The following is a 26442-nucleotide window of genomic DNA, read 5'->3' on the forward strand; positions in this document are numbered from 1 at the left end:
AACCTATATGTGGGAAGCCAAAGAAAACAGTGGAGTGTGCGTGTGTGTGCCAACACATGATCCCATGAGATAATAACAGGAAAAAGTAAATGACATGCACCCCTACTCATGCAATGGTAGGTCTCCAATTTTATTGGCAGCAATAGCTTTATTGGCAGTAAATTGGCAGTACTGCTTCATGCATTCAAAGAGACATGTGCTTATGCAATTACTATTTCAGCTAATGATGGGTACATCCATCAGGGGAGGTCTTCTTTCACTTCTATACAGTTGACTTTCATTTTCTTGACCATGAAGAGACCAGCGAACTTGATTGAATTATTCGGTGGGTCCAATTAAACAAGATGCAGAAAAAAATGCCGGAACACGCTGCTGATTCATTTGGCAATATTTTCCTAATTCTCACATGCCCCAGACTTTCTGTGTGTCCAAAGTAGAAAACTAACATATAAATAACATAAAAAATTAAATTATGGGATTTTACGTGCCAAAACCACTTTCTGGTTATGAGGCATGCCATAGTGGAGGACTCCGGAAATTTTGACCACCTGGGGTTCTTTAACGTGCAGCTAAATCTAAGTACACTGGTGTTTTCTCATTTCGCCCTCATCGAAATGCAGCCGCCGTGGCCAGGATTCGATCCCGTGACCTCCTGCTCAGCAGCCTAACACCATAGCGGCTGAGCAACCACGGCGGGTCATATAAATTATATTAAAGCTCCTAAACAAAGCAGAGATCTAACACACAACTGATTTTTCTGCAAGAAAAATATGCAATGGTCTAACATGCGTTTATTTTAGTCAGCTTCGCTGCAATACATCCGTGTTATGCGGTAAAGCACACAAACCCCCCGCGACGGCGGTTTTGGTATTGAGTCCTCTGGCCCAATGTTTCCGAAGAAAAGACAAAAAAGAAGACGTCTTAAAATCGGATAAACACTTTAATCAGACATTGTGAGCCTCAGTTATCCCTTTAAAATGCTCCTAAGGCAGGCCGCAAATAGGCATTTTCGATGGGAGATGACATGTGATCGAATGCATTCACTTTACCCTAAGCTCTGCCGACATAGATGCTGCCATTAAAGGGGACGCTTATGGGGTTACCCTAGGGGTCAGGTGTGTCCATGCTGACTGGTCGTGTTCGAATTATCCGAAGAAGGTCAATTTTAGGATCAAAGCACAATTGGCTAGTGCATGTGTACCAATTCTCTGAGAAGAAAGTACTGTATTTGATGCTTTGGTGTTCAGATTCTCACTGACTACAGTACACTTAGAGTGGCCCAACTTACTTTGTCCAAAGCGAAGTTTGGAGGTGACCAGCCACTTAAATTTCTGCTGTACGAGACAGTTATGTATCAATTTCACAGTTATTCATTAGGCAAGATAGACCATAAGATATGATCCCAATGTAAAACAAGATAGCTAATATGATGCAGTGGAGTGCACAAAACGGCATTGGAATGAATGTGCGCAACACTAGAGTGTCTCAGAATTGTGTCTCTCACCCGGAAGACGAGGTCGTTCCACTTGGGGATGATGTTGCCCAGGGGGCAGCCATGAGATGACTGGCAGAATGGAACACCACACTCCATGCACCTGTGGATGTCATTTGTGTAGCATACCTGACTTCCCCATATTTATAAAGCTCTGCCTCTATATTAAGGCTTGTAGAGGAGCTAATCTATCTTTCATATATATCTGAGTAACTTGCACTGCACAGGTTAGTGGAAAACAAGACAAAACATCAGACGGAATCATGCTTCATTACATGTCTTGTTCCATCTACCATTAGTTTTGCTTCTCAGTAATTAACCCGTGTAGAGCAGCTTACTTGAACCTGCCTCTCTATATGTACTTAGTCCAGCCCCTTTTCTTTTAGAGCACAGCTCTTAGGCGGCCGTTCCTCGGCTGAGCGTCAGCGCAACCGCGCGAACGTGCTCATGCCACTGCTCGCATGTTCGTCGTCGTCATCTTGAACAGCTAGCTCCAATGTCACTCATCATGCTAGCATTCCCACACTGCCCCTCCCTCTATGAAGGTGCTGATAGCCAGCTGGTGCGGTGATTTTGGTCAGAAATTATTTGCCTCAATATATGGTGAAATGAAAACACGCATAAAGCTGTGTTAAATTTTGCTTTAGGGAGTATGGTAATCGTGGGACAATTCATTTTTGTTCACTACAGTCAAACCTTGATCTAATGAACACGGATATAACAAAATATAGGCTATAACAAAGTAATCCTAAAATATTTACAATTAATATCACCATGTAACAACTACATGCTTATAACAAATATACAATATGAGGAAGGTGCTTTCATGTCGAATTTGACTTTGCTAAAGCAAGGTTCGACTGTATTCAGAATCATTGCATCAAAATACCAACTAGCCTGCATTCTAAAAAAAATGATAACGAAGTTCTGCATCACAAAGCCACAGTCAATCTATAAAACACACCATGATGGGAGCTCCAGATGAACGCTGGCCCTTTGGTTTCATTTACCATTTCCAAAACTTTGTAAACAAGCATTTGGTTCCATTGTGTGGCACAGAGATCCTACTTTAATGGCCCTTTAATAACTTGTTTTACAAACTGGCATCAAAATATGTATGTATCTGGCATAGTTGCGCACACCCTTATAACTTCACTGTAGCATAGTAGCACTGCTTATAAGTTAATGCATATATTTGCTTCTGTTAAAGTCTTTTAGACTTCCTTTACATTGGTGTTACATTACTCTTAGTGCCCCTTCAGGATTAATTTTACCACGAAACTGCTTACAAATCAAAACATTAAACACCCTTGTTTAAAAAAATGTTTGCATTTGAATTTTTTAATTGCTTCACGAATGCTACGAATGTCTATGATACATTTATACAAAGAATATGTGCAGAAACTTAAAGCAACTACATAGTGTAAGAAAGCTACTTTATTGTGGGCTGATGCCAAAGCACAAAGCTGAAACCATATGACAGCCACCACTAGGAATTCCAAAAGCACAAAAGATGATAACGAGGTCTGTTTGTTCAAAGATTCCCACCTGGCAGCCTGTACACGGATGTTCTTGCGGACTCCTTGCCGGTTGTAGATCTCCTTCCAGTCCTGCATACGCTGCATTGCTGGCCGATACGGCTCCGTCTCACGCTTGTACTTCATGAAGCCCCTGTGCCATAATGCAACATGCGGGGTTATTGTGGTGATGGTATCCTTGTCTAAATAGAGCAATTACAGTCCTGATAGAACGAAACTGTCGCTAGCCATGATGAACAGGCCTTCTGTTGAGAACTTTACTGGTGCCATGCACTACATGAGGCACTAATGAGAAGGGGAACATAAATGTATCAAAAACAGTAACTGTAGTAATAATTCTTGCAAGGTGAAAAATTCATGGCGTATTAAGTACTATTCCTCTTGATCAAGAAAGTGTAACGGGACAGTTGTTTATTTGCTGCAAGAAGCAAGCGCAGTAGAATCTCAGTAAATGGAAATTGCTTAAAGTGGAATTGCCACTTAAAGAGAACAGCCTCTAATTGGGTTATTTTGTATTTGGGTAGTGCAAAGAAAATTTTGTCAATCAGAAGGAAAATTTTCGCACCTGTCTATAAACGGAACCACAGAAGCAAGATATGAGGGAAATTTTAAGAAAGAGGCAGGATATGAAATATATCATTTGCTACGTTTGTCTTCTATTCAGAAAGCCAACTTTAGAAAGCAGTGGCAAAGGCTCAAGCAAGCAGAAATGTTACTGATTGACCTTGACAGCTCCGAGACCTCACCACTCACCTCATAGGCAAGTGGTGAGGCCATAGGTAGCCCATGACACAGGTCACCTCATAGGCGGCCAACATAAGGAAAACTGAAATTTTGGACTCCCTACAATTTGCCGGTCAATAATTTGTACTCCTTCTACATCAATGTGTATTATTCTGCCACCGATAGGAGCAGTAAGCTATGTTGTTTAAACGTCGCTGGCACCTCCTTGAAACTGAAACTAGCGTTACCTAGTTAATCCAGTAGCCATCAACCACGTCCAAACCATTGAAAAAGCTAGCTACTACATTCATTATTAAGGCAATGTAACACATTAAGTGCTTGCACCTCTGCATATATTTCTCAGCAAACAGAACTCCTGTCCATAAGAACATATTTCTCCAGACGAGATACTACTGTACATTTCCTGTTTGATATAAAAATCTGTTGTTTGCTTTCAAATGGTTATAGCTAATGTTTGTAGTATGAGCATACGTCTGACCCAGTGATGCCTTTATTTGACAGCACAATGATGTTAAAACATCGTGTTAACCTGTGCGAGTAGGTAACTCATAGTAAACTTGCAAAAGTTCATCGTTCATCACAGACAGGACAGAAGCATTGACACAGGTAAAAAGCAGTGCACTGTGTTTCTTTTACCTGTGTCTTTGCCTGTCATTCCTGCCTGTAGTGCACTTTTGCATGTTTACTGCACGGTCTCGCTTACATTCCGACAGAATGTGATACTGCAATTCTCTTTTCTAATAACAATGCTTTGAACATGCATCTCCACCACTTCATGCATCTCAGTTTACGCTCATAACAAGTTGCCAGTATAAAATGCCTCAATTCTTTCATGAGGCAATTTCAACTTTACCAGAAACACAGTGCCACTTTCTGTCGGTTTCTGTAGACAGACTTTAATGAAGAAATTGTGGCTCAGTCTTTCAAGTGCTCTGGTCTATCAGGTGACCCGAATGAAGGACAGTCATGGGAGAAATACATGGGAGAAAGGAAAGTTCGGCAGATTCCTCGTCTACGCGGGAATCAGTGTTAGGCGAAGCTTCCTTTGAGGTTTGCGCAAACGTTATACTTCGCATTTACAGACCAACTTGAAGGGACAGCCGAAATTAGTACTTTGTTATGTCTGTTACTTTGTGATATCCATTGCTGCCATTTACTGGAATTTTTCTTCCAATGGGGTGCACAATTGTAGTTATGTACTAAATAAGAAGATGGCCTTGCAGCCCGCAGAACCACTAGCTACATGGCCAAGCATGCGATGACATTTGAATAAAGTAACAAAAAAATCTTCAGAATGTCACGCGACTGCCACGCTTCACATACCTAACGGAGACATTCTTGAGCATATACACAATGGCACGTGGCCATTGTGCAATATTTCTGCAGCGCGAAGCACTGAAGTGCGGAAAGAAAGGTAAAAAAAAAAGGATGAAATAAGAAGGATTGCAGCGCTCATGTTTGTCCTCTTGCAATCCTTCTTCCTTCACCTTTTCTTGACCTTTCTTTCCACCCTTCAGTGCTTCAGGCTGCAGAAATTCTGCACCATGCACTTAAACCAACTCGTCCACATCGCCATTCTAATTTGACGCATGCCCACTGGCAAATGCGCAGACATACGTACTCACTGGCAGACGTGTAGCCACCCAAGATGGACATACCCAGTGGCACTGACACAGTAGCCCAAATTGTCGGCGTTGCAAGACACGACCAGCAAAATGGGAGGAAGAAGCCAAGGAATGCTTCGCTTAGATATAAATTTCCATTCTTATGGCTGTTGGGTACTATAGTTACATGTACAATCGCACCGTCATCTTGAGGTTCAGCAAGCAGAGCTGCCAGAACTCAACTTCATGTTCGCACTAGATGTAAATTGCTTAGCGTTTTTCCTCCCAGAGTCTAGGCACCAGAGGCAAATGGCAAGGATGGTTTAATTGCAGCGAAGGCCGTCACACAGCGACGGCAGCAAAGGGCGTACCGGATTTTGTCAAGGTTCTCGAGCTGCTTCTTCTTAGCATCACCATCCGCCACCACCTCCTCGATGTCGCTCACTTTCTCCGTCACCGCAGGGGCGGGTGCGGGCGGAGCAACTCGGTCGTTCTGCATCGAGAGCGCCGCCTTCTCCTCTGCTATCTGCTTCAGCGCCCGCTGGTACTCTTTCGGGAACACCTGTATTATCAGCATCCTTGTTGTCAACGTCATTATAATCAGCCTATTTAAAGTCAATAACAGGACAAAGGAGCCACACAATAACCTCTCGCTGCTTTGATTCTTTGCTACAAAAGGCAAGTGAAAATACAGTACGACAAGATGATCATGAGTGACATTGCAGTCTAGGTGCAGGACGTCATAACACTGAGTTGCTAGTGGCTATTACAGAACTTCGTTCATATGTTATGAAAAAAAAAAAGAATGAAAGAAATGCACTAACTGGGAAAACATACCATCTGAAGCCACTACAAAATTCGGCAGACTCGACTGTAGTTGACATCTACGTAATGCAAAGAGTTGCTTGAATTGTTGCAGGACAAAGCGTCGACATGCGCACGCATGGTGGGGCCTGAGCCACCTGAGATGCACATTGCCATGGCAAGCTTACATTCGCACTCTTCGAATTCAGCCTGTATATATATATATTATGCATACAAGCTATGAAATAGAGTGCACAATAACTACAATTAAACCTCAATATAATAAAGTCTGTAAAATTGGCAATTTGCTTTGTTGTATCGAAATGTCGTTATATTGCAAGTCGACCTTTTATGCAAATAAATGCAGCCGACGATGGATTTTCTTACATGGAAGGGGCCGCAAAATTTTTAAGACTATCAGGCAATAAAAAAAATCTAGTTTTAATTTGAAAAAAATTTTGTTTGATTTGACAGTTGGAAACTGAAGATAAGGCATCATGCCGCGTCAACAACATCTTCCCATCGGCGGCAAAAAGTGAAGCCTACGATGCTTCCTACGTGTCTTCCTACAGGAAGACAGCGCACATGATGCGACGCCATCTCAGCACCCACTCTTTGCCTACGCAGCTGGCTACATCTAAAATAAGGCACGCGGGCTGCATATACACACAGTTGTGTGCTAGAAAAAAAAACGTATGCACATCCACGTTTCTGCTCTTAATGGCAACTCAAAAGTGTCTGAAAGTCAACAAGCAACTGAATAAATGTACATGTGTAGTAATTGAAATTGTTCACATTAACACTTGCTGCCTCCTGGGAAGTGGAACATTCCGAAACCTCGCCAAAGGCCGTAACAATCTCTACATGCACGCACACACACACACACGCACGCACCTTGATAAAAAGTTTGGCCGAGTCAGGCCACTTGGAGAGGAGCGAGGCCGCGACTGCAGAGCCCGTGAGGTCATAGAACTCGCGGATCAGGGACTCCACCTGGTCCAGGTCCTCGGCCAGCTCCAGTGGTAACAGGTCCACCATGATGGCGTTGCACTTGTTCCGGAACATGCCATCCCTGCGCGCAGTGGCACACCACTCCCTTGTCAAATTTTCCACTTAATTTGCAGCATGAATGTGTACTAAATATGACAAGCTGTTTCTTCTGTGTCAATTATCTCCTTTGGAGATACTTTTACTTTTGCGAGATTTCGCGTGACTAGTGCATAGGCATCCACAGGTGACAGCATTCCTGTCACTGTGATGAGACAGAGTGCTTGGCACTACGCCAAGAACGCTGTCGCTCGTATACGCCGACGTGCCTGGCGCTGTTTACGCAAAATCTGGTGAAAGTGAAAGTATCCTAAAAAGCAGTCGCCCGAGAATTACTACAGCCCCAGGTTGTATCTAAACGCGATTTTTCATCCTGCCTGCTACTTCAAACTGCATTCAGTCGGGGGCAAATAAGGCACGATTGAGACAATTCAAACAAGAACACAAGAAGTGCAAGTGTTTTTCTGATGGATGTCGGATGAGGGAGCTGTCAGTTTTAAAGAAGAGTGTAGCGTTATTTCTGTTACAACCATTTTTGTTCTTGCTTGCTTGGGCACTGTATTCTTCATGTCATAGATAACCAACTAACACAATCCCATTGCTACACCTGCATATTTCCTGATCTTGCCACGGCACTTCATCCTCTACCATCCCTGGTTGTGTTCTTCAGCCCATGGCACACATTTCTTTTTCTGTAGTAAATCACTTGTTATTTGCTCTATGCACAGCATGTCCTGCCCGACTCCAGTTCATCCTCTTAATCTCAGATAAAATATAAAACATCCACAATGGCGCTCTCGTCCATGATATCATTGTCCTGCTTCTTAAGGTTGGCCATAGGCCAACTTTATAACCCGCAGGACTTGCAGTACGCTTATTCACATAACTGCCGTCTGCTGCCTTTCCTCACGTGTCCATCCGCCCTGCACTTTCATTTACATCAGGAAGTACTGTGCAAACAAGTGCCAGTCTGTATCATTACCAAAAGCGCAAACAAAACAGCCTGGACATGTAGAAAGTCTCTGATGGGACTTTATCTTGTAGTGTGCGTGTGCGTGTGTGTGTGTGTGTGTGTGTGTGTGTGTGTGTGTGTGTGTGCATTTTTTTTTTCACTTTCAGTTTTGTCGGTTTTTGCATGAGAGAGTGCCTCCATTTATATGTGATTTGTCAGCAATAAACTTCCATTTGCGAGTTGGTGTTTGTGTCTAGTCATCCTTCCTTCGTGTCCAATCTGTTTTGTTCGCACTTTGGATAAAGGTGCAGTTGTACCGGCTCACCCATGTTGACTCAGTGTCATACAACCAAGGGCTAGACATTCTGGAGTTCTGGATCCTTGACTTATGGGAATATCACGTTCAAAGTGCGCTGAATGGCTAAGTCAGTGGCCACAATGCCTAACACTGCAATGATACTGCACTCATGCAAAACACTGCAACTTCGTGCAAAAAGTGAAATACCCAAAGGTGATATGTATTGAGAATATGGCCCAGAACATTTCACACATTGTTTCATAGGGTTTTTACTGAGCCATAGGTGGTCCATTAGTGAAATGTTAGTCGTTGCATAAGAGGGGGAAACAGAACAGGGTTTCTGCTAGTCACGTGTGATCTATTGCCACCTGACTAGGATTTTCGAAAACTCTTCTTACATGCAAAAATAGGTTTGCATTCTTGTTCTTTTTTTTAACAGCCTGAACATCATGCTTTTGTGCTAATTATTAGTTTAGTTTCACTAGAGCAAGCAACATTGCAGCCACAAATAAGCCTGATTGTGTAAATACAATGCTCATGTTCAAGCCTACAGTTTTGTCCCTATTACAGCAGCTATTAATTTAACACTAATATCTATATTCAATATACATTCAAGACCTCGAATCGGGGCTGTTGCAAGTTTTCATTCAACACGGTGAACAGGACAGACGAGAGGAAAAAAAATGTACATTCATAAGCAAAAATTTAGATAGATGACACTGTGGAAAAATTTTTTTTCTTCGCAGTCTGGGTATGCTGTCCGAAATCAAGTGGTACAGTCTGCATGCACATATTCGACCAATGCAATTCCACATTGCAGAGCTATGCTTGAAGAAATTTTATTCTTTTGCTGATGCCGTGGCTTACGAACTCTTACTCACGAGTGTGCAAGCAGGACAGATGACCTGACCTGTCCTACGCTTGTTTTTGCATGGACACTATTTAGTTGCCATCTCAACCACCTAATTATACAGAGGTAAAGTGGTATCCCTGTGAGAGAGATTAATTTCCTCAATGTGATGTGAGCACATCACACCACGTTCTGGTGGCAACATGCTTTCATCACTGGCTCGAGCATATTGAGCTTTCTGTCGAGATGTGGCAACAGGAGGAGGGGGGGAGCACTGAACTACATCAAAACCTCCGTAATCAGATCCTCAATGTTTCGTAAAATCGGATAATTCGGGTTCATTAGCAGACATATACATTATATAATGGCATCGAACTCTCGTTAGCGTGGACGTGTTTAGCTGCACGCCGTTAATTCAGACGACCCTTGGAGCTTGGGGAGCGCAGAGTGCCGTAAATGTGCAATGCAAAATAGGAAAAGTGGTGCTGGCGGCCAAGTGAAACGAAGAGGCAGAGTGCGAATCACCGTAGTTATCAGCAAAACTGTACAGAAAAGACAGAAATGCCCAACACTTTGTGTCTATTTGTGCGCTTATGTGTTTACCGCCACACATGACACTACACTGGCGACACCTGTCTTTTGAACTGCTTAGTCGTCATCCCCGATCATGTCAGTAACGACTGCAATTTAGTCTGCATCGGCTGTGGCAAGCAGTAGTTTTGTTTTGGCTTGGTGCACACACAGCAGAAGCCATCGAAGACGAAGACCAATTCTACCGCACCCTGCACGCTGGAATTAAACCTGTGGCTAGATGACAACGGACAAACGATCTGTTGCAGATGCGCTCAGCGGCAAAAAAATAATCAGGATGTGCGCACGGTAGTGAAAAGCATGTCTACTCGGATAACGATGTGGGTCTTGCGCCACAGCCAGACGGGCCGCACTGCGAACAAAGTTGCGAGGCCCTCACAGCTGCAAGCACTAATAATCGGCCACGAGATGACGAGAATTGACACTTCTGCACCGATTTTGTGCAAACTGAAGCAAGGCTTGCACATTTATTCAGTAAATAAAGGCAGAATGGCATAGCAAGCATTTGCTTATTGCTTTCTTGATAATTTGACATTTGGTTAATTCGGCCATTTTTATTGGCCCTGTGAAATCCGAATTAACAAGGTTTTACTATACTAACAATTCCCCCAAACTGGGGAGGAATTAGATGCAGAGCCTTTGTAAGCGCATCTGCTCTGTGGTAGCACACGATCTCATTCTTGTGGGGAACACAGAAGACGTTCGCCACAAATGTCATCACGGATAGTAGAGGTTCAATATTTTCCTAAATAAGTCTTACACATGACCACACATTTACGTGCATGACAATTTTTTGTATACTCACGTCGAAAAAACACAAAACCCACACAAGAACAAGTGCTCTGAAACCATCTCCTATAGCGAGATGAGTGTACGCACACGTCAAGAACGTAGGCAATGCCACCAGACATGCCAGCGGCAAAGTTCCTGCCTGTAGGCCCAAGGATGACGGTCAGGCCACCAGTCATGTACTCACAACCATGGTCCCCCACGCCCTGCAGCAAGAGGAGAGGCAACGATTAGTCTTCAGAGTGACTTTCCAGAAGATTTTTGCAGGTGGCTGCATTATTCACTTACAATACAGTCCATACCCGTTATGACAGATCCCCATACCAGATACTTATAGATATAAAAAACCATACTGCTCACTTAGTTTGGGCTGCTTATATGTATAATTCCCCAAGAAATTCAGTCCTTAACGAACCTGGTTATAACGAACTATCGGTTCTAATAGGCAAACTTGGGGGCAAATTTTGTACTTTGCTGTGGCAATGCGAGTATGCGCAGCAGTTCACTTTGCCATATCTTCTCCAGCGACTCGTGGAAAGTGCTGAAAGACGTCTTTCTCTAAAAGAATGAACACACCAGCGGGAAGCTTCACGAAATAGCATGCTATGCAATTTACTGCTGGTGAACAGCAACTTTTCCGGGACAATTACGCAAGTTCATGCCAGTGCTGAGCAGGTGCCGAGGGTGATGCTGGGCTTAGCATGGCCCAGCTCGCCCCGCTTAGAATCTGGAGTGGACAGCACCTCAAAAGCAACTGCCGATAAATGCAAAACGCATCATTTTGGGAACACCACCTTATCATCTCATCAATTCCCACATAAGAGGACATGGGCTACAGGTCGCAGCGTTTAGGATGCGATGCGTGTGATGCAGATTAGCTGTTTCGTAATACAGTGGTGGGCCATGGGCGTGGGCACTGACTTGAACTTGCCTCATAACGCAGCTCCTGCTCATGCCAGAGCTATGAAAGTGGTCATCGCTTGTCACGAAAGATAAAATGGAGACAACACTTTATTCCACCGACCATTGTTTTGCTAAAAACAAATTTTAGCTGATTTTTGTATCAACAGAAGTGGTACAGCAGGTAGATGGCTGCAGCAGCGGAAATATCGGTTGGGTTATTTTTCTCACAGACAGGAAAATTTTGCAACTGTGCAGGGAAACTGCCATCTGCTGAGCCAGCATTTAGAAAACAGTGGATTGCAAGGTTCTGTGTTGCAACACTATATTTGTATCATTGCTGTAAATATTTTTCTTTCTTTTAACTTCGAGCCTTTTCATTGTTTTCATGATCACCTCTGGCTTACAATAATCAAACACTTGATGGTAAGGTTTATGCAATGTTCTGCCATTTAACAACATACCGGACTTAGGATGTAACAGGCGTTTCTCGTTGGATTATTTTGGACCTTTGTAAGAAGTGTCAAATATACCTTGCAGGACTATGAAAGGGCATTGAGTATGGAGTGGTACACAGTAAGTAACACAAAGCAACTAAAGAGGGGCTAAAAAAAAATAAAACGCAAACAAAAAGCCTACACATACAGCAACATTGAAACATAAATATATACACAAAATTACATATCAATAACATTAACACTGCGGAATACAAAAGAGGAGGCAAAAAGCGCAGATGGCACGCACAAAATATACAAAGGCACACACGTATAATGGCTGCGGCGAAATTATATAGAGCTCGATATAATGTGTGTGCAGTTTGTTTCACAAGAACTTTTAGGAGATATTGATGCGACGTCATTAGGAAGATCATTCCAGTGGCATGGCATGAGGCAGTGCTGAAAAGTTAAATGTCCATGCATTGCCAAAGACGTACATGAAACTGGCGTTCATATTATGAAGGTGACGCGTCATGCACGTGGGTGACTGAAGCCGCAGCGATGGGATCTGCTGCAGTAAACACACTTATGAAGGAAACCAAAAGAAAAAAAGGCCGATTTCTCATCCTGCAGCAAGCAAAGTGGCCAATCCCAGTGATAATTGCCGTGCGCTGGCATGCAAGTCACATTCGAGCAAATCACGAAGGAGTGAAAGCATGGAAAACGAAATAAAATGTCAGAAAATATGGCTCCAGATCCCCTTGCGCTTGTGACCGAAACGCACAGAGCCATCCCGCAGTCGGATCTTACTGCAGCCACCGATTCAACGTAGCCCGATTCTGAAGTCAATCACCAGCACACCCCTCGAGTAGTCTCGAACCTACCTCAATGACTGCAGTGGCGCCCGAGTTGCGCACGCAGAAGCGTTCGGCTGCAACGCCGCGGAAGAACGCCCGGCCCGATGTGGCCCCGTAGAGGCACACGTTGCCGACGATCACGTTCTCTTCAGACTTGAATTCGGGCGGCAGGTCTTTGGGCGGGAATATCACCAGCTCACCTCCTGACAGCCCCTGCAAGCATACATTCACTGGCAGTGTTACGACACTTCGGCAATAGTCAAAATGACAGCAATGCTTCTTGCTCATCTCTGTTTCCAAAATTCACTTGCCTGGCTCTCCCAATGCAACAAATAAAAATTAATGCTACGAAAACGTTCATAAACTCAGTGAGCATTTACTAGATAAACTGACCTAACTTAATTTCTAAGGTCTTAACCGCTGTTATGATAAAAGTGAACTGTAAGTTCCTATTCTGTGGTTGTCTTGTTGTTTCAAATCCCCTCTGCTGTGTGTGGTGCTTTAAGTCAATGGAAATTGCAATTGTGCAATTTCGTTTCTTCTCTTTGAACATGCAGCAGCTTTTTAAAAAATATTTTGCCCAATGTCAGCCACTGAAAACAGCCCGTTTATCTCCCTAAAGCACTATTCTTTTGTTACAAAGATGGCAGCTCCGCAAGCCGACCCAGCTCACCTTCCCAACATAGTCATTGGCATCGCCTTCCAAGGTCACGTAGACCCCCCGCGATAAGAAGGCGCAGAAGCTCTGTCCTGCGGAGCCCTTGAGAAACACGCTGATGCGAGATCCTTCAGGCAGGCCCTCCTCATCATACTTCCTGTGCAAGAAAGACCAGGCAAACCAGAGGGCATGATCCTTTTAAGAAGATGCAAATTGTCACGCTGCAGTGACGGTGAAGAGTTAGACACTGCCGAAAGCACGAGTTGAAATTTAACTTTTTTTGGGCGAACTCATGCCCAGAAAGCCAAGCAACATTCCAATCACAATGACAGCAGCGAGCGCAGCCATCGGTCGCAATCTGAACTCGCGAGCTGGGACCGTCAGCTATTTACATGTGTCACCGTACATTTCAGAGTAGTAATCTCTGCTTCTCGTGTACATTTGAGAATGTACAGCAGTAATCACATCACACGTGCAATCTTATTTTTCTTTTGTTATAGAATCGGCGATAACCTTCAGGGTTTTTTGGGTACACTAGGCACGTCTTGCACCAAGTGACAACATGATAATAGTGATAATATGGTAAGTAACTGTCACCACCAAACCGTAAAGCAATGTACGTGTGACAACATGGAGCCAGCAAAGCCAAGGAAAGTGAGAACAATTTTCAGGCACCCACTGCCACTCTCCTTCCCCTTCTGTACTCTCAACCGACCACTGTGCAGAATTACCCAGTAAGCTCCTTTCACACCATGTACTTGGTCATACTGTTAGATTTAGCATGAACACAACGAATGACACCATCCGCTGCCTGGGCCTGGAGAGATGACAACCAATGAGCAAGGAATGTGGCTAGTTGCGAGCAGAAAAACGGTGAAACAGAGGTGCACCGACTAGCTTTAGGCTCGTCACATCAATGTGTTCTTGTGTGGCTGTTACTGCGGTGCATGCAGACAAACATGCAAACAGAACATCTCCCAGCTGCTTGGATTCTTTGGTTATGGCAGATGCTCAATAACTGTGCTGGCTGTGCCCAAGCTAGGATGCCTGCTTTATGCACAAAGAAAAGCCACGTTGAAGGCAGATGTGCTGGAGAAGTATAACCATTGAGACATGTTTAATAAATTTTAGACACGTTGCGATTCCTGCATGATGCAGAGCAACATGCTTTTTATTGTCTTTTTCTTTATTTGCTTTTCATTATGGGTTGCAGCAAAGTCTTTAAATAAAAACAAAAGTAAAATAATGGTACCAAAAGCAGAACAGATAAAAACAACAGAAGTGCTGGCGTTTTGCAGTTAACCACAGCCTGTTGTATTTTTACAATGCTTACCCAGTTGCTCCGCAAGGCATGGAAAACAGTGGTCCAAAGCAGAAATGAGTTTCCCAAACGTTTTACACATTGTGTTTAGAGCACGAGCAACTTTCACCAGGCACTGCTGTCACTCCATTTTGCTTGTTTGCTTCAGCCTGACATGTGCTGAAAGAAAGTTGACATGACCTTAACTGTGCCCTATGAACTATGACCGACTAGTTGGAATGTGGCAACCTCTACGTAACCCCTGGTTGTGGTGTCATCGGGCAGGTATTGAAAAAAATACAGGAGGCTATGGCTGAACCTACCAAATTGTGCAGCGTTCCCATCTTAGTTCCACGTGTAACTTACTTGGCAATGTGGTAGCTCAGCGTGGTGGCGAACGCTCGGTCTTCGTTGGTGATGTCCATGTGCAGAGTGACCTCCTTGGATCGACCCTCGAGCACCGCCTTGGACTGCTTGATGAGCAAGTTGTCCTGAGAGCACGGTCACACAAGAGCACTGTCATGTGTGTACATGACAGACACAAATGGGCAGACAGATGACAATGAAATGAGAAAATTTAATGCCTCTCCTAGGTGAACTGAAGCCTACTAAAATACAGCACAACATGGCAGCAGCAATGGGGACAGCATGGTTGGGAGGCTAACAATCCACCAACTCACAAATTTGTCATACTTCGAAAGCTCATGCAATGTCTCCTTTGCTACATGCCTGCCACATCACTCATTTTCCTATTGGAGCGGAGGTCCCCATGGTTCCTGCTATGTAGCCACGGAGAGACTGGCTTGCTGCTTACCCTATTTCCTGTTGCAGACGAAGTGATGATCCCAAGGCTGGCGCATGTTCAACCACTGGCTTGACGAGAGACTACGGGCACTGCCTCCGGGATCGCAACAGATTTATTTTATTTTTCAATACTGTCAGTCGCTTTATCGAGACCATAGCAGGTGGGCATATTGTTACAATGTAAGCGTTAATACAACATTTTTTCATAGAACATGTGTATACAAAGTACAATAAACTAGATACGCTGCATGTAGCTACGCAGTACAGTCTAGAAAAATACAAATGCAAAAAAAGAAAGACATCGTTTCATGCATTTAATTAGTGAAGTCAACTCTAACAAAAAAATCTTATAAATAATAATATTTGGGGTTTTACGTGCCAAAACCACTTTCTGATTATGAGGCACGCCGTAGTGGAGGACTCCGGAAATTTTGACCACCTGGGGTTCTTTAACGTGCACCTAAATCTAAGCACACGGGCGCTTTCGCATTTCGACCCCATCGAAATGCGGCCGCCGTGAACTTATAAATACAATAAATTGTGATACAATACAATCTCATTAAATATAAATGCAACACAACTATTTACAACCTAACAGTGTATTAACACAATCTAACATAACGTAAGAGATAGATCTAAACAATGTAAAAAACGAATTTGCATAAGACTAAAGTTGTCTTAGCAGTTATTCCTTACTCTTTTCTATCATGTTACCAAAGATTGATAGTTACAACTAAAAATTGTTTTTTTCGTTAAAAATAACCCTTTTTGAACAATGAATTTATACTATGCGGATTCAGAGCAAGAAGAAATCTATATTTCAAATCTGCAGACTTCGTAACAACTAATTTCAGTAGCATGAAATGCACCCTAATATCCGGAGAGTTGCCTCACCCCTTAAAGAAAACCCACCCCTGCTTTTGGTGTTATTTTATATTCTTTCCAAAACACCAAAATAAAGCACAATTGGGCACCTGCATCCTTGGGCATCAGTGTCTAAAGAAGTTGTGGGCCAATTGTTTAAGCACTGTGGCTCTGAATATTTACCACCCACTGATGAGTCCGAAGACAGTGAACTCCACAAGTGACTGGCATCAATGGTTCCCCATTTCGCTGCCCCGCCGACCAAGTCTGATCATATGCATGACGAAGTCGTCGACATTTTGTTTGACAGCAATAGTGACTGTTCTTTGGAAGGTATTGAGGAAGACTGAACAAGGGCATATAAACAAACCTTCACTTCCTTTGGCTACTATGCTTTCTTGTTGTTGTTGTTGTTCAATTTTTCTCGATTCTACACCGAAAGTTAGCCCACTCCCTCTTTTTAGCTGATTTGCTCTAGATATTATGTAGGCTATCTCTTGGGATATTATGTTAGATGAATTGGTAATGCAGTAGAACTCCGATAAAACAGACACGGATATAAAAATGGTCAAATGACGAAGTACATCAAAATGCAAATTTTTTTTCCCCCAAAATCAGTGTGCATGCTTACAATAAATATCAGATATAATAAAGTTAATTTCATGCTGGATGCAAATTTGTTATGAAGAAGTTATAATGTTGCTGAACAACTTGGCTGAACGGTTCCAACAGTGAAACTTCCAGATTCCACATTGATTCCATATTTTATGCTGTTCAATCATCATGTTCAGCTAAAATCTAATATACATCAGGAAAAATTTTAATTCAAACATGGACACTATACTACTGGCACTTTTTTGTGTCAATTGTAAGCTGCAATAAGCAAAGAACAGTGAATATAGGAAAATACAAGCCAAGTTTAGGTCTGCCTGATACTGTTTGAACTCATGCTCCTGCTGGAGTTCAATCAAACAGGCAGCATAGGTGCGTCCACGTCAAGCATGATGGTGGATAAAATGAACGATAAACAATTCCCTGCTGGTCGTGAAACAGCATTGGTTGACCACTTACCATGCGCTTGCCAAGCTCAAAGTCCTGTGCAATGCTGCCCCCACGAATGTTGGTTCCAGGTCTGAGGCTCAATGCATTGAGGAGAATGGTGTCGAGGTTGAGGAGCTTCGCCTTGGGGTTTCCCTCGAAGGGGGCAGCACGCAGGAGGTCAGTGCGGCCGACAGCCTCCTGCAGGCTGTGCAAGCCAAGCTTGGCCAGATAGCCTCGCACCTGCATGCGTGCAAGTTCAATGTAGAAATATCAGATCATTTACGATTACATTGTAGGAGGCTTAACTAAAGTCATGCAGAGGAGCTGTATGCATTTCCAAAGTGTACTAAAGTGGATTCACGCAACAAACCGAATAGCTGATTCAGCGCTCAGGCAGAGCGATTCATCGACTTATTCATTTACGTACTGAAATATTAATAACAATGTACAATAATGAAACATTTATAGTGCTCATTAGACACTATCGCCTGCCACCGGCTCGATTTCGTTTAGGTTTCCAGGCTGTCTTGAAACATTACGCAATAGGAAAGCGACAACTTGCATCTCGGGTCACTTGGGCCCCACCAGCTCTACGCTCATTGGCTTCTCATTGTGTAACAACGATTTGCGCAGAGTGGGCACGTCAGTCGAAACTTCCTGTCAGGTCGAATTCGAGGAGCGCAAACGTCAGCTTGCCGAAGCTTGCTTGCTTGCGTCAGCTTGTGCTGCAGCCACAAAAACAACAATGCCCATTTCGGGCCCCGCCAGCTTGGCGTGCATACTGTGCTGCAGCGATACACACAAAGCTTTGCATTACATAAACGTCAACTACAATTGAGTCCATAAATTTTTAAGTGACTTCAGATTGTACGTCTTCCCAGTTAGTATGTCTTTTCTTGCACTCTTTACCGAAACATATGATCGAGGTTCTCCTGTATTAATGTATATAGATCACTATCAATGCATAATTCTTTTCAATTTCATATATAATTTTTATTTTTCAGGAGTAGCATGAGCATTCAAGTGTACCGCACCTTTTCTCATATAACCAGCGCCAAAAATACAAAAAATTGGACAGTAAAGCCGGGATGCAAGTTATATGCAAATTTCGGCTTGAGGTGTGGCTTCAAATTCAGTGCATGTTTCGCTGCCCTGAAGCCACATCTCAAGACAACGTTCTCTGCCATTCAAAGTTTCATTATCTATAGGGAACCCCACCCTATCTCCCCCCCTGCATGTTGAAAGTTCCCTTTCCTCTCCTTCATGGTCACCCATATCTCTCCTCTTTACGGGTCGCGATTTTGCGTTTAGTAGTTCGCAAACACTGCCCACAACATCACCAAACTCATACGTTAGCCATTCTTGTGGCGCTCTCGCACTCCACACAAACTGCTTTACAATACGGAGGAAACCTGAATCGCTGTTGGGATTTTCAGCTCAGTTGCGTTTGCTCCATCATCGTTGCCCATGGAAGCGCTGCTTCATCCACACTGTCATACTCTGTCATGTGAACGCTAGCTGCAAAGTGATCCGATTCATGTCACATGTCACATGACCGATTCATCCGTGATCACTTGAATCCAGCTCTATCAGCATCACCAAAGAGCGGGGGAGGGGAGGGAGGAAACAGAGCCACTGGCTGAAGATACAACCTGGATGAATCTCACAACTGCGAATGGAGACTGTTTTTGCAAAGATTTGAGTGTTTTTTTATGCAGTTAGTTCTGAAAAAGACACATGCGGATTTTTTTTTTTTTTTTCTAGGCTGTTGTAATTGGGGATGTGGGTTATACGAGGAAAAATACAGCACATGTGTGTTTTGTAATGCATACTGTGGTATGTTTATGGCCGGATAACTTGCCTATGATTCAAGATGGCATATATCGTTCAAACATTACATATAATTCAAACTGATGCAGAAAATATGGTTCTGAGTTTTGCATTGCATGGTACATACATATAGCATGTATACATTTATTGTTCCTTGTTTACGTTCAATGCCTACATACTTAAACAATAGGCACCCAGTCTTGCATAAAACAACTTCTGCTTGAGCAGGCTGGAAAATTATCATAATATTGATCATACTGTGGTACATACCTCCTCGGCTAGGAGAAAGAGGAAGTTCACCACATGCTCTGGCTTCCCTTCAAACTTCTTCCGGAGCTCAGGGTCCTGGAAGAAGCATCATCCAAGCGTAAGCATGAGACATGTGAGAAAACAAGCTGCGACAGTATCTGATGTCAGAAACTGACGTCACTGCAATAAAATCATACTGACCACCTCGCTGACTCCAATAGAGAGAGCAACAACTCATACAGGTCCCATGATTGATTGTGCGACTTTGTCCAAAAAAATAAATAGCCAGTATGCCAGTTGCCTCCTGTACTAAAAGGCTGTCATTACTGATTTCTCACACTCCATGCTTGGCATCTAACTACTTCTTGCAGATTGACTGAATATACATGGCAAATGTACCGCACTTTTTTTTTTCTATTTCGACAAGGTGCCGCCCTCACACGGGACCAAACCTTTTAGTCAAAATAATGCCAGTGTAGCCAGCGACTTGTGCACAGCCCGGATCCCTGGACGTACCATTGCATCACAGGTCAACGCACAGCTCTCGCAATCTAATAGCGGCATGTAGAACTATGTAGCCCACAAATATTCGCTGATGCATGCGTCTGGCATTGTGGCACCGAATGCAATTGCTTCTCTGTTGGTAATATTTTGAAAGCAAATTTTGACCTGCCAAGTTGGGGGTGTGCCCTTTACACGAGTCTATATGGTATGTAATTTTCAAACAGATCCTGACATCTGCTTCAACGAATTATGTGTTGCCAAAATAATTATCGCCCTTTCTGCTTCTCGGTGCTTAGGAAACACAATGTCTTCCCGGAAATTACCCAATATAAAGGATCAGTCAGTTGTAGGAATTCAGTCTGCCAGCGAAAGGTAGATTGAAATTAATTTTCACACACTTGAGTTTCATTTGAGCCAGACAGTTACTTAATTTATTGAACAGAGCTAAATGGCCTCAATGAAGCAGCATTTTGATATGTTGATGACTATCTTATAAATATGCTTGCAGCCTTTTGTTACACAGGGTGAAACTGACATATAATCCAACACGTGTTTATTAACATAACTAGATATTAAGTTTGGAGTTCCTGACAATAACCAGTCTCATTTTCACAATATCATCCGACACACAGAATAACATGTAGAACTATCTGCTGCAATGTTCAAAGCCTGTCCTAAATCATAGTTTTGGTCATTCTAAGTTAGTATAGAGAGGGAATGCCTTCTCTTTTATTCATGCAGCATTGTTAAAGTCTTGTATACACACCTGGTGGCACGCAGTGTAAATGCAAAACTAGATAGGCTTCTTTCTGCTAGATTCCTTATGTTTGTTGTTCCTTCAGTTTGCAAGAAACTGCTGCAACTTAATAAATGTGACATTACCTAGCCTGACTGGCAGGATAGAAAGAAAAATGCAGCAGTTATTCCATTTCTGCCCAAAATCTTGCATCAGTAAAGAAAAGTTTGTTTACAGTTTCGGGTTGAGGTTCATTAAAGGCCGCTTAATGGTTCTGCGCTAACACAGTGACAAAGAAAGGTGGCTGAAATGCATGAAAATCACAGTGGAAGAGAACTTAAACCTCTACTCCTCTACCACAATGACACTGGGGAGTGACACGATCTGATGGTATTGTTCTATACATAGCAGTAGTGAGGCACGGAGAGGGCAGTGGCATAGGAGAGCTCCCTGTTCAAGCAAGCCAACGTGATAGACAGGGTTGGTATTGCGAATGCAGCATTAGCAGCTGTTCGATGTAAAAAAATCAGCTCTAAAACTTAGTAGTAGCAAGCCAAAGAAGAGAACAAGGCAGGCAAAAAAAACAACAAATACCAGCAACAGCATTCACATACACACACAAATTCAGACAACCAACAAACAGAGAAATACGTAGGAGTGAAGCAGACACCTGTGTTGCTATGCCAACAGGGCAGGTGTTCAGGTGGCACTTGCGCATCATGGTGCAGCCCATGACGATTAGCGGTGCAGTCGAGAAGCCGAACTCGTCCGCACCCAAGATGGCAGCCACCATCACATCAAAGCCTGGAGACAAGGTGACAAAAACACAAGTGCATTAATTGGGTTGCGATTAGGATATCAAGGAAGTGTGAACGACTCTGTTTGTAGCTTTTTTTTAACAGATGTGCACACCTTCAAATCATCAGCAGTCTAGTCATTAACAACGCTCTCTTCACTCCTCTTAATTAAAACCACCTAGTCGCTTACAGGTAGACATCATGGACTAGGTCAAGTCATGTAATGTGCGGAGCAGATAAATGGTGATCTGTTAGAGTAACATAACAGAAGCCAAGAATGGCCCCCACATTATTTATAATTCTCTGTTACCTTCAAATGCTATGTTGATCAGTGCAGAGCAAAAGATGATTTCTACTAGGGGTGCATGTGCGAATACTCGAATATTCCATTTCGAATGGAATAGTGAACATTAAAATAGTTTGATTCATGAATTGAATAACTGATATTCAATCTCTCAAATGTTCCATTTTTCATATTTCAGTACCTTCGGTGAACGACCCAGCCGTGGTCGGTCAGTGCCTTGACACATGCAGCGTTCCTACGGCACGCAATCTCTATCGGTACAAGGTCCGACCAGGTCGACCAGACCGATCAAAACCGTTAATGCTACATGGAAAGAGGGAACTACAAAAACGGCATGAACGTGTATCGGTAACCACTAAAACAACGCCAGCCAGTATGATATGCCAGCCAGTCTGGCAACGAGCTCGAGCACTTCCAGTGCGTGGGCAATAAACCTCAGTTCTTCCATGTTTACTGTGTGTGTTGGTCTCGTTCTTACATGGTGTCAGAAGTGGCCAGTTCCCGCGCTAAAATATGACTGAGGTTCCGCCTCCAGAGCCATTACATTCCGGCGATAATGTGGTGGACAACAGGACATGACGACATACCCCTTCAACTTCAAGGGTTGTTCCTGCGACTGCTGAAATATGACTACTTGTTACAATTTGATCCTGGGAAGAAACTGGTTGTGGCTGACACCCTGTCGAAAATGAAAGGACAATGTGTGTTGGAGAACTGAACAAAGGACTTGGAAGTACATGCCACAAGTGTCTTGTAGGACCGTGTGAGCAGGGGAACAATGGACAGACTGAAAAATGCCACAGCTAGGGACCCATAACTACAGCAAGTCATGGAAAAACTGCAGGCATCAGGGCCTATGAACAGGGTGTGCATATAACACACTAATGAATTGTCACCGATGGAAGGGGTACTGATGAAAGGTGCCAAAGTTGTCATCTCCTCCGAGCTTAGAAAGAAAATGCTCTGTTAGTTGCATCGGGGGCATCTGGGCATAGCCAAGTGCAAATCACGAGCACGCAGTCTCATGTTCTGGCCTCGGATGGCAGCTGACATAAAAGAAATAGTTGAGCGGTGTCCAACCTGCCAAATGCCAAATACATGCATACAAACAATTGGCTGAACCCCTGCTGTTGCATGACACGCCCAGTCACCCCTAGTACAGGTTGGGAGCGGACTTGTGCGAACATGCTAGCAAGCATTACCTAGTCGTGTATGATGCATACTCTAACTATACACAGAACCACGACAAAGGGAGTTATAAACAAACTGTCGCAAATATTTACCTGTTATGGCATCCCCCACGAACTCTGCACTGATGGCGTTCCCAGTTCACAGCCAAGGAATTTAAATACCTTACAGTGATGTTTTACTTTGAGCCCGTCGTCTCCAGCCCTTACTATCCGAAATCGAATAGACTCGCAAAGAAAGGCATACAAATCGCCAAGAGGCTGCTCAAGAAGGCAGGATCATCAAAGGAGGAGTTCTGGCTTGGCCTCAACTACCGTGCATCACTGCTGGAAGATGGTGTCTCACCATCCCAGTATCTCATTGGTCGCAACAGCAGAACACCACTCCCGGACCCTTGTTGGATTCACCTCAGCAGCTCTCAAACCCCCCAAAACACAAACAAAACATGAACAGAGGACAACAGCTCCCGCTGCTCCACACCGAAGACACTGTCTGGATTTGGTCTGGAAACAAGTGGGGCACGGAAGCTGAAGTTTTGGACCTGGTTTCCCCCAGATCATACAGAGTGCTAACGGAAGATGGAAGCCAATTTAGGAGGAACCGCCAAGACTTACAAAAAAACGGAAGAAGCATTCAACTCAATACCCCAGCAGCTTCATCCTACAGGACATAGCACTGGAGGAGCAGGAAGTCATCCAGGGCTGCAGGGAGCAACCGAAGCTCAACAGGCCTTCAGGAGTGTTGACACTCCATCAGTGAATTCAAAATCAACATCAGCAGCAAGGGAACAGTGTACACCACTGGAACATCTGGAGCTGCCTACAGCATCCTCGCCAGTAGTGGGAGCAAGGGCTGCCGTAGAATGCCTTTCTCCCACATCTCCTAGACCAGCTGGAATGTATGAGGCAGATGAGCCTAGAAGGTCGTCCATGAAACAAGCTGGGGAACAGCCAGCTGTGCAGGCCCCAGGAGGAGCAGCAGAGACTGTTATAGAACGCAGTCATACTACATCTACTGGGCCGACAGGAGTGGTTGTTGCAGAACCAAACTGATGGTCAACAAGACTCAGAAGAGACTCCACCGATTTGGCTACTAGGACTAAGACGTCCTGTATAGCCGGCTTTCAATGTTAAAGAAAAGAGGATGTATTAGTAATTGCTAAAGCAAGACGATGTAGGCCAGCCAGTCTGGCAACGAGCTCGAGCACTTCTTGTGCGTGGGCAATAAACCTCAGTTCTTCCATGTTTACTGTGCGTGTCGGTCTCGCTCGTAGAGTATGAAAAGCACGGAAGCATGTGTGAAGATCAGGCCAATTAGTCACCAGAAGGTACCCTGATTGTATCGGATACACATGCTCAATGTTCACGGATGGAGATTCGTGCAGTTCAGAGCTTTCTGCCCACATGCGAGCACACTGACGAACTTGACACATGTGCTCGCATTAGTGAATTGCCAGCCTGCAGACCAGAACACTGCTTCAACACACATCAATCTAACCCAAATATGTGATCTCACGACTGATCACTCGTAAGCGTCCTGTAGTAATATATTAGCGACAGGCTTTCCACGATGGTTTGGGGCTCGTTTTCATACCGGCCAGCGACCACACCATTGGCCACAGTTAGCCCATTAGGCCTAATCGGAGCTACGTCATTGGGTGTTGATGACTAAATGTACCTTTTCGTACCAAATCAACACAGCTCTATTAATAGCAGTTGCATGATCCTCAGAAAGCCGACAAACAGCCTTGCCAATGAAAGCGAGTGTGTGAGGGATTACCATTGTTCATGGCTGCCATCTTTGCGAAATACGTACGAAGTGGCCCCGAACTCTTTCCGAACGCCATCGTAGGTGCACATCAGTCTCTTATCGTAGCTTCAAGTGACCCATCATAAGACCCACTTTAGATTTATATGGCTGGCTCAAAAATAAACATATGTGACTACAGCGCAATCACTCCCAGCTGCAGATTACTTTATACAGACGGCAGATGGACATGGACGGGAAAAAAGGGAAGGAGGGAGGAAGGGTGGCGTCACACGATCATGCTGTGGGCCTCCAGAGTTGACAACTCTACCGTGGGCTCTGGCCGCAGTCAATCTGTGCAGCACCAATGATGGTGTGAAGCGGTGCCACTTGTCCCGTGATGTGCATTTCCCGCTTTTGTCCTTTGCACAGATTGGCCTTAATGAGCTGAGAATAACTTACAGAAACCACCTGCCATAGAGATGAAAAAAAAACTTTCCTGTTTCCTGGAAGAAAACTGGAAAGCAAAAATTTCTAAGCAATAGAAGATTGCCATTAAGCACAGTATGGCCAACTAATAAACTGAAAACCCCATTAGTATTTAGGTGGTGGATGGTAGAATGAGACACAAAAGCTGGCTGGTGGCAACTGTGTGCAGCAAGTTGGCCTAATTGTTCTGAGTGGATGGGCCCAGACTGTTTTTTGCTACTTGTTAAGCTTCAGAGGGAAAAAAGCACTTGATTCTATTTGACAAACATTCTACCTATATATAAAAAATATTTTCCAGAACTTCGTATACAAGATTAGTAGTTATCTGTGCAGGAATACTAATTTGGTGTTCCATTTAAATAACAGTACAGCATACTATGCATCTCAATTCATATGTACTTAAATTACTGATAGCTAGTAAGATGCTTGTTAAGTAATGTGATTAGCCTTCTGAGCCCATGCAGCACCGTTCTTGCACAAAATTTGGAAGCATAAATGTTTGTGTTAAACTTTGTGATATTCAATATTTGATTCAATATTTGCCTTTCTTTTTCTTGATTCGATTCTACATTTGATTCGAAATCTACTATTCAGTACTTGCGCAACCCTAATGATTAGGAGGTGTGATGACATTAGGAAGTAGCAAGAATAGTATGAAATTGGCTGATGCAAGACAGAGGCAACTGGAGGTCACTAGAAAAAGCCTTTCACATGGAAAGAGACATATACTATACAGTCGAAGCTTGTAACAAAGTCACATCTGGCATGAAAGTACCTTCATTATATCTGATACTCTTCAGACATATATTCATTGCATGCCGATTTAGGCGAGAAAATTTCTATATTTCATTTCATTTTTCATTTATAATACCCCTCAGGGCCAAGGGCATTACAGAGCGGGAGTGGTAAATACAAAAGAATGAAGAAGACAAATACAGTTGATTGCACGAGTATTTAAATGGCACCTGTATATACAATATTAGCTAATTAAGGCTTCACGGAACAGTCCCTAATTAATAAGGCCTACAA

The 26442-nt window shown here is 43.5% G+C and overlaps 1 protein-coding gene across 1 annotated transcript in view; it reads right to left on the reverse strand.

The window, feature by feature from the left end:
* Positions 1-26442, reverse strand: part of LOC142584845 (uncharacterized) — a 267498-nt gene that overhangs the window by 36495 nt on the left and 204561 nt on the right. Inside the window, exons 26-36 of the mRNA XM_075695146.1 lie at positions 21560-21693; positions 19671-19745; positions 17601-17810; positions 15228-15352; positions 13577-13718; positions 12931-13116; positions 10800-10915; positions 7077-7254; positions 5750-5940; positions 3041-3163; positions 1505-1595 (exon numbers count right to left, since the gene is read on the reverse strand). Of these exons, the coding sequence (XP_075551261.1) occupies positions 1505-1595; positions 3041-3163; positions 5750-5940; positions 7077-7254; positions 10800-10915; positions 12931-13116; positions 13577-13718; positions 15228-15352; positions 17601-17810; positions 19671-19745; positions 21560-21693 (1571 nt within the window). The remainder of the gene's footprint in view (positions 1-1504; positions 1596-3040; positions 3164-5749; positions 5941-7076; positions 7255-10799; positions 10916-12930; positions 13117-13576; positions 13719-15227; positions 15353-17600; positions 17811-19670; positions 19746-21559; positions 21694-26442) is intronic.

The sequence above is a fragment of the Dermacentor variabilis genome, chromosome 6, assembly GCF_050947875.1.
Source record: "Dermacentor variabilis isolate Ectoservices chromosome 6, ASM5094787v1, whole genome shotgun sequence".
NCBI classification, from domain to species: domain Eukaryota; kingdom Metazoa; phylum Arthropoda; class Arachnida; order Ixodida; family Ixodidae; genus Dermacentor; species Dermacentor variabilis.